This window comes from Cheilinus undulatus, linkage group 22, assembly GCF_018320785.1.
Source record: "Cheilinus undulatus linkage group 22, ASM1832078v1, whole genome shotgun sequence".
Lineage (NCBI taxonomy): Eukaryota > Metazoa > Chordata > Actinopteri > Labriformes > Labridae > Cheilinus > Cheilinus undulatus.
In genome coordinates this window covers 3,933,059-3,942,028 of record NC_054886.1, presented here as the reverse complement: position 1 = coordinate 3,942,028, position 8,970 = coordinate 3,933,059, and the positions used below count along the sequence as shown (strand labels likewise).

The 8,970-nt window shown below is 37.9% G+C and overlaps 1 gene segment (V, D, J or C); it reads right to left on the bottom strand.

The window, feature by feature from the left end:
• Window positions 1-4,963: 4,963 nt before the first annotated feature.
• LOC121504960 lies at window positions 4,964-5,784 on the bottom strand. The segment is given in 3 exon segments: window positions 4,964-5,031; window positions 5,324-5,668; window positions 5,742-5,784. Coding segments are annotated over 3 exon segments (456 nt in total).
• Window positions 5,785-8,970: the final 3,186 nt, after the last annotated feature.

Below are 8,970 nucleotides of genomic sequence, written 5' to 3'. Positions count from 1 at the left end.
GCAAACTCTGCACAGAAAGGCCCTGACCCTGGCAAGCATGGAATCATTTTTGAAACTGGAGAAAATCTTTTGTTTTGAAAAACATGTCTTTGTCATTCAAAGACTGAACCAGAGCAGGCCTCAATCCGACTGTTTTACACCAGAGTACACACATTCACTCCAGGTTTCGTCTCTGTTTCCTTTGGATCTGTTGATTTTGTTCCCTTTTGCCACACAATGCCAGATATTATCTTCATCTTTGTGACTCTGCATGTGAGAAGAAGTACATTATTTTATAATATGGCATTGTAACGGCAGAGGAAATCTAATCAAATGGGAGACTGAACAGTAAATACCTCAGGAGTGCTTGTGGTGGGAGTTGACCTTCCTGAAAACAAAGAAAAACTTTAGTATAAGCTATGTAAAGAGGAAAGACATACTGTCAATATCAACAGTTCTATTTACCTCTACAGCAGTAGCACGTAAAGATCATAGAAATAATGAAGGTTGGTGATAAAACACCCACGATGACACTGCTGCTTATAGGTCCAGACTGCATGTCAACACGTTCTGTAAATACAGGCATTAAAAGAAGTTAACTTCCTGTTTCTGGTGTGTGCTTTTATACAAAGAAATAAAAATGCATAACAGCAGCTGAAATAACTTAAACCCTGCAGAGAGGAGTGTAATAAATCCCTGACTATAACTTAAACCACATAGAGACAGCTTCCCTGATTCAAACTAGTGCTCTTTGGGGTCAGGGGGTCAAAGTATAATTCGTATTTCTGTCAAAACCAATAAACAAAAAAAGGAAAAATGGCGCCCTTTTTCCTTTTCTCCTTTTCAACCAAAAACGAAAAACCCGTTTTTTTCTTTCTGAACAAAAAATGAAAAACGAAAAAAACAAAATCAAATAAAGGCCCGAAATTGGTTTTTGGATTTTCCCTTTTTCGTTTTACCGTTTTAAGTATGGAAACGAAAAAACGGAAGCACGTGACCATGACGCAAATGGAGTCCCTACCAAAATAAAATCCAAACTTATAAATTATTAATAAAAAGATAAGTTACGTTAAATAGCATTAGGATCAGCATTATAACACCATTAGGATCATTATGATCATTTCAGGAAACAGAAATTAAAAATATACATAAAAATAATAATTATATTGCGTGGCCACGAGATGTTTAATGCGCCGATATGAGATAGTTAATGCTGGCTACGAGTTAATTCACCTTCGCATTGGTGTGGTGTGGCACTCCGGTTGATGCTATTTATAGACGGTCATGATATAAATAAACACACCGGACCTGTGCAAGAAATATGACCCGCACTGTGGCCCGCAGCCTACAATTTAACCCTCTGAAACACTCGCATAAGCCAACAGTCAGTGTGGGTGATTTATGTCATTAGGAGCATTAACTTTGCAACATGAGCATCTTCATGGCGTGTGCAGATACATTAACATATAACTAACAAATAACTGACAAGATCGCGGGTACAAGCGGCCGAAATGATCCTCTGTAGGGTGGCTGGGCTCTCCTTAGAGACGGGATGAGAAGCTCGGTCATCCGGGATGAGCTCGGAGTAGAGCCGCTGCTGCTCCGCGTTGAGAAGAGCCACATGAGGTCGCTCGGGCATCTAATTAGTTAAGATGCCTCCAGGGCGCTTCCCTTGTGAGGTGTTCAGGGCACGCCCCACCATTTACTTTTTTATTGCATTACTTTGAACCTCCATTTTCAACTCTGTCAGATAATAATAAAATTGGTCATCTTACCAAAAATACATTATAAAATACAAGCTAATCTACATGCAATAATTAATTATTTATTCAGAAATATTTAATTGATATGGTTGATATTAGATATTAGACTATCATAGCATTCAAAGAAATGATACTTCAAATGAGTGGAAAAAAAATTTAACTTAAAAAAAAAGTATTTTATTTAAGGAACTTGTCGCAGACATCAAATTCTGAATGTGTACGTTAATAGAAAATGATTGGTTTTTTTATTTCAAGCATTAATTATTTGACTTTGAGTTGTTCTCAATTGAATATACAGTGGTTTGATTTTCAAGCCACTGTATCCTGTTTTTAATTCACATTTTACACAATGTCCCAACTTTTTTTGGTATTATTATGGTTTTGTAATTTTAGAATTTGGCTGATAACATTAGTTTTAAGAGAACAGATTAGATTAGATTTGATTTGATTTGATTCGAATCGATTTGATCAGATTAGATCAGAACAGATTAGATCAGAATTTGGCTGATAACATCAGTTTAAAGAGAACAAATTAGATTAGATTAGATTAGATTAGATAAGATAAAATAAGATTAGATTAGATGTGATGAGATGAAATAAGATCAGATAAAATGATCAGATCGGATTAGAACAGATTAGATTGGATTTGATCAGAACAGATAAGATCACATCAGATTTCTATTTACTAGATAAGTTTAGATCAGATTACATTAGATTACATTACTCCCAGCCCTGCCTAGGAGTAGAGGATGCCATCACCTTCCTGCTCAACCGCGTCTACCCTCACCTGGACAAACCGAAGAGCACTGTGAGGATCATGTTTTTTGACTTCTTCAGTGCTTTCAGTGCCTCTACTTCCTCAGGACGGTGAGGTCCTTTAACGTCTTCAGGACCATGCTGAGGATGTTCTATGAGTCTGTGGTGGCCAGTGCGATCCTGTTTGCTGTTGTGTGCTGGGGAAGCAGACTGAGGGTAGCAGATGCCAACAGACTCAACAAACTCATCCGTAAGGCCAGTGACATTGTAGGGGTAGAGCTGGACTCTCTGACGGTGGTGACAGAGAGGAGGATGTTGTCAATCTTGGACAGCATCCACCACCCACTCCATAACGTGTTGGTGAAACACAGAAGCACATTCAGTGCTAGGCTCATTCCCCATAAATGCACCACAGAGCGTCACAGGAAGTCATTCTTGCCTGTGGCCATCAAACTTTTTAACTCCTCCCTCTGAGGGTCACACACTCACACAACTTCTTCAGTGTATATAACTACATTCAACTGTGCAGTCTTTTCAACGGCATGCCCAACGGTCAAACTCAATAACCTTAGAGTGCAACACTGATAATAACATTGTATTATATTTTGTTAAACTGTGCAATACTCTGTGCAATATCCTACACTAACCAGTTTTTCTATACACTGATGCTTGTACATAGTTTTTTTCCTAAACACTGCGCTTTGTAAATAGTTTTATTTCTTATTTCTAATATTCTGCACTTTACTTGACCATTGCAATTTCTTATTTATTCTTCTTCCTATTTTTATTTTATTCTCCTTCCATTAATATTGTATTGTATCTGTGATTGTACTTTGAAATTTCAAGAGCAAGTGTAAGTCTGTAACAACCGAGTATTAGTATTTTGATTCTGATTAGATCAGATTAGATTACTGTAGATCAGATCAGATAAAATTACATTAAATGAGATCAGATTTGATTCGATTCCATTGGATTTGATTTTGTTCGATTAGATCAGATCAGTTTAGATTAGATTAGATTAGATTAGATTACATCAGATCAGATCTGATTCAATTCGATTCAATTTGATCAGATCAGATTAGATCGGATTAGATTAGATTAAACCAGATCACATCAGATTAGATTAGATTACATTAGATCAGATCAGATCTTATTCCATTTAATTTAATTTGATCAGATCAGATTAGATCAAATTAGACTGAATTTGATCAGATTAGATCAGATCAGTTGAATTAAATGAGATCAGATTAAATTAAATGAGATGAGATCAGATTTCATTAGATTAGATTACATTAGATGAGATCAGAGCAGATCGGATAAGATTCAGTTCAATTTAATTCGATTCAATTTGATCAGATCAGATCAGATTCGATTCAATTCAATAAGATCAGACTAGATTAGATAAACCCAGATCTGGTCAGAACAGAACAGATCAGATTAGAACATAACAGATCCGATCAGGACAGAACAGATCAGAACAGATCAGATCAGATCAGGTCAGAACAGGTCAGATCAGATCAGATCAGATCAGATCAGATAAGATCAGATAAGAACAGATCAGATCAGATCAGAACAGATCACATCAGATCAGAACAGATTAGATCAGATAAGAACAGAACAGAACAGAACAGAACAGAACAGATGAGATGAGATTAGATGAGATCAGAACAGATCAAAACAGGTCAGATCAGATCAGATCAGATCAAAACAGATCAGATTAGATCAGATAAGAACAGATCACATCAGATCAGAACAAATCAGATCAGGTCAGAAAAGAACAGATGAGATGAGATGAGATGAGGTCAGAACAGATCAGAACAGATCAGATCAGATCAGATCAAAACAGATTAGATCACAACTGATCAGGTCAGATCAGATCAGATCAGAACAGATCAGATCAAAACAGATCAGATCAGATAAGAATAGATCAGATCAGAACAGATCAGATCAGAACAAATCAGATCAGGTCAGAACAGAACAGATCAGATCAGAACAGATCAGATCAGATCAAAACACATCAGATCAGATCAGAACAAATCAGATCAGGTCAGAACAGATCAGAACAGATCACATCAGATCAGAACAAATCAGAACAGATCAGAACAGAACAGATCACATCAGATCAGAACAAATCAGATCAGAACAAATCAGATCAGGTCAGAACAGATCAGAACAGATCACATCAGATCAGAACAAATCAGAACAGATCAGATCAGAACAGATCAGATCAGAACAGATCACATCAGATCAGAACAGATCAGATGAGATGAGATCAGAACCGATCAGATCAGTTAAGATCAGATCAGAAAGGCTCAAATCAGATTAAAAAAAATATTAATGCGGGACCAAAGAGAGTTCAGATCATTAAGAACCGAATCTGGAATAAAATATATGAAAGACATAAAAAATGACTAAAATGTGGCTAAAATTAATTGGCATGCTCATCTAAAGACTAAAATAAAAGTCTAGATCTTAAGTAGTGTTTTCCAGCCACTGTTCCTGGGAGACCCCCAGGTCTCAGGTCTGTGCAGGTCTGCGGAGCGGGGGGTCGGTCAGTGTTAAAGAGACAGCAGTGAAAACAAAGCGTTTCAGACGGAGGCTAAAATAAGGGTTTTTCAGGACACCAGTGTGAGAAACATGAGAAGTTTTTTGAGCTGTAAACCATGTGAAGCTACTACATGGGTATCAGAGAGATGGTGTAAAGCCTTGAAAAAAGGCGTAATACCCCCACTTTAAGGTATTTTTACTGTTTAAACAGAGTGCCTTCATGTTTTTGCCAATTTAAAGTAAAAAAATATATTTATGAATTAAATCAAAGACATCACCTGTCAGCTTCAGAGAGGTTCCTGATCCAAACTGGATATCGTTTGAGGTCAACACTCCACAGAAGAATGTTCCGGTGTCTTCCCTCGTTGCTGCAGAAATACTCAGATTACTGCCGAACATGTTGAACGTTACAGAATAACGATGATCATACTCCTGAGCCAGCGTGCTAAGGTCGTATCTGGAGTTGAATGTTGCCACATTCTGTAGTCTTTTCTCTTTGGTCAGCTTGTACCACACTCCTCGACGCATTTCACTCTCTATGTGACATTCAATTGTTGCTGAATCTCCAAGCTTCACCGTCAGGACAGACACAGGCTGGGAGATGTTACCTGACTGTGCCACACCTGAAACAAACATGTATAGGATTTATTATGAGCTGAGAATATGAATGGAAAGGTTCTGTGAGTTGTTACTCACCCAAAGTCCAGAGCAGGAAAATAACCTTAAAGTACAGCATCATCTTGTCTGCTTGTCCTCAGCTGCTCTGATTTACTGAAGCTGCAGCCGTACAGCTTGCACAAAGCAGGGCAGTATAGTCTGACCTGATTGGTCCAACGGTTTGCATTTGCAGAAAAAGATTGGTTACTGAGATGAAGAGCTTTGTGGTTACCAGCAGCACTGCACTGGCCTCTGGCTTGTTTCAGTGTTCATTTAAAAATGCTGTCGCCTACGTGCACATCCTTCTGCAGCTGCATTAGTGTTGCATACGTTCACATTTAGAATAAGACAGCTCATATGTATAAATAAATATAGGGCTCTTTGTATTACTGAGTCTATAACTAGAGTGTTGTTTTAAAATCTCAAAGCTTGCTTGTTTTATTTTTACTTCAGTCACACTATGGTTACGCCACTGCGTTGCTGATCTGCAGCCACCATAAATTATATTAAAAAAAAAAAAAAAACAGTGTAAAACTCCCAGAGAGCTCAGTGGACAAGCCTTCATTTCTCTCAACCTTGGAATTACAAACATTTACTTTTGTATTGTTACTTTATTTCATTTCTGATCCATAACAAGTTCCTTTTTTGTGGTTAAGTTCATGCCTCATCTCTAGAGATCCAAGATAGATCCTTCTTGTAGTAAACATGGGCAATTTCAAGGATCTCTAGATGTGTCTCTCATGGGCTGATCCACACTTGGGGGATCACAGGTGGGGCCATGGAACCTACCGACTAACCCACATGGGACCCATTCTGTAGCCACACATGTTGTGCTTGGGGGGGGGGGTACATTACCCAGGCTGGAACCAGAATGGGCCACTGAATGACAGAGCTTACGCAACAGCAGTACATCCCCTCCCACCCCACAGGGTCCCTCGAGGTCGCCCCATTGTAGAGGTCAGCAGCAGTTAAGTCAGAACACCTAACTATAGAGGTCTGCAGCCAGATACCTCTTATACAATCTCACATCCTTGCATGCCTTAGGGCTACCCTCTGCGTAATGTAGCGCTGCTCCTCGGCCACAAGCAGACCTCTCATGTCATAGATCAGCCTGGGTCCAGATTAGGGTTAAATGTTCAGTTAAAGAGCGATTTTAGCCATCTGATAAGAGCTGGAGGTAAATCCACCACAAGATTTATAAACCGCGTCCTTCTAAAATGAAGACGATCAAGACCTATGCATTTTTAACCAAAGAGCACAAAAAGAAACATGTGGGGTAAGATATATTGATTTATACAGCAAAAAGGCTGAAAATGTCTTTTTAGATACGCTTTTTTACGCTGCAGTGAGTGTACAAGTACAGAAGAGGATTAGAAACATTGAAAAACAATTTGTATGCATTTTTTTTTTTTTTAATTAAAGAAAATGTCAGAATTCTGAGTTTAAAGTCAGAAGTCCTATATTTGCCCCACAGAGATTAAACCCAGCCAGGACAGAGGAACACACAGATCTCAGTGTTTTCACATATTCACAGCATCCTTATTCCAACATGTCTGGTGTGTAAAGACACAAAGTTTGGATTTCTTTTTTTTTTTTCTTTTTTTTTTTTTTTATTGATGTCACTCTACAGCAAGGGTGTCAAACTGAAGGTTTGGGAGCCAAATCCAGCCTGTGGTACAGTTAAACCCGGCACACGAGATCAAATTCTATTTTTATTATAACAGGCCCACAGGATGAAGTCTGCAAAATTAACCTTGATAATTTAACATATCCTTGATCAGTCATAAGAATTTGACAAAGTAAAAATAATCAAAAAAGGAATTGGAAAAGAAATGGTGTTTTCATGTGATATTTTAAATTCTGCATGTCACATTTATGATAAACTTATGATTTAGAATTTTTACCTCATATTTTGACCATTTCAATTCATGATTTTTATTTTTTGTCTCATTTCCTGATCTTTTGGGTTCACAATTTTAAATTTTGAGTCATATTTTGACCCTTTTCACTCCTAATATTGACTTTTAATCCCATATTTTGAACTTTTAAACTTGCAATTTTGAAATGTATATATGTATATTTGGATCTTTAAAACCTTATTGCAACTTTGTATTTCATATATTTGCCTTTTAAAAACATTATTTTGACATTTAATTTCATGTTTTGACCTTTTGAATAAATGATTTTGACCCTTTATCTCAGATTTTGAGTCTTTAAACTCATCAATTATTTTGAGTTTCTAATCTCAAAATCATTCATCATCAGTGTTAAATCCCCCTGACCCTGTCAGGCTCTCGTGTTAGACCTAAATTCAGAATCTGACCCCTGCTGTGGTTGGGTTTGACACCCCTGCTTTACAGGGACTTTAATAGGAAAGCCTTTGCAGAGTCACACAGTACAATTGATACAACTCGAGCATTTGCCATGTTTTGAGCATCTGCAAACCCAACCAAATTTAATATTTCTAAAATTCTTCTATTCAAATGTTCTCTGTGACCTGACAAATGCCTCCCTAAAACCTTAATCTATCCATAGGTGTAATTTCCTAATTAGTCGAATATTAACAGTGTTATCAATGAGTCCATGACCAGTTCAACCATGACACCAGTGCTGTAAATCATACAAATGATAAAATGGAAAAAGTTGAAATGGAAGTTACATTTTCTAGCTGTGTGTATTTGATTCTGGGACTTAAATTTATCCTGAACGTCCTCTTGCGACCCACCAGCTGGAACTCTGCGGCCCATCAGAGTACCCCAGCCCACGCTTTGGAAAGCAAAACCACAAACTTCCTCTTTCCTCCAATGTTTGATCTACTCCTAATAAAAGTTATTTACCTTCCAGTTCCAGCTGGGTCCCATTCACACTGACTGAGGTGGTCTCTCTGATGTCTAATGCAGATAGGTAGCAGCTTATGCAGTAATAGATAGCCGAGTCTGAAATGTGCAGATCTGAAATTGTCCGATGATTTCTACCATTTTGAGTATCCAGATAGAAGCGCTGATTGTCTTTGAACGAAAAAAGAAGAGCAGAGGAGATGCGTTCTGGTTTCTCTCCCAGTACCAGCTCTCCTGGCGAGCACACGTGGACGAGTTTTGGTCTGATATCCCAGCTGAAGTGAAATAAGAGACGGCGTGAATGTAGATTTTACATGAAAAGAAAAAAATCAACATAAGCAGAACATTTGCAAAAAAAAATCGTGTGATTTTACACCTAAAGACACAACACAGCTCACCATCTTCCCCCATGAACAGACCCAGGAGACAGA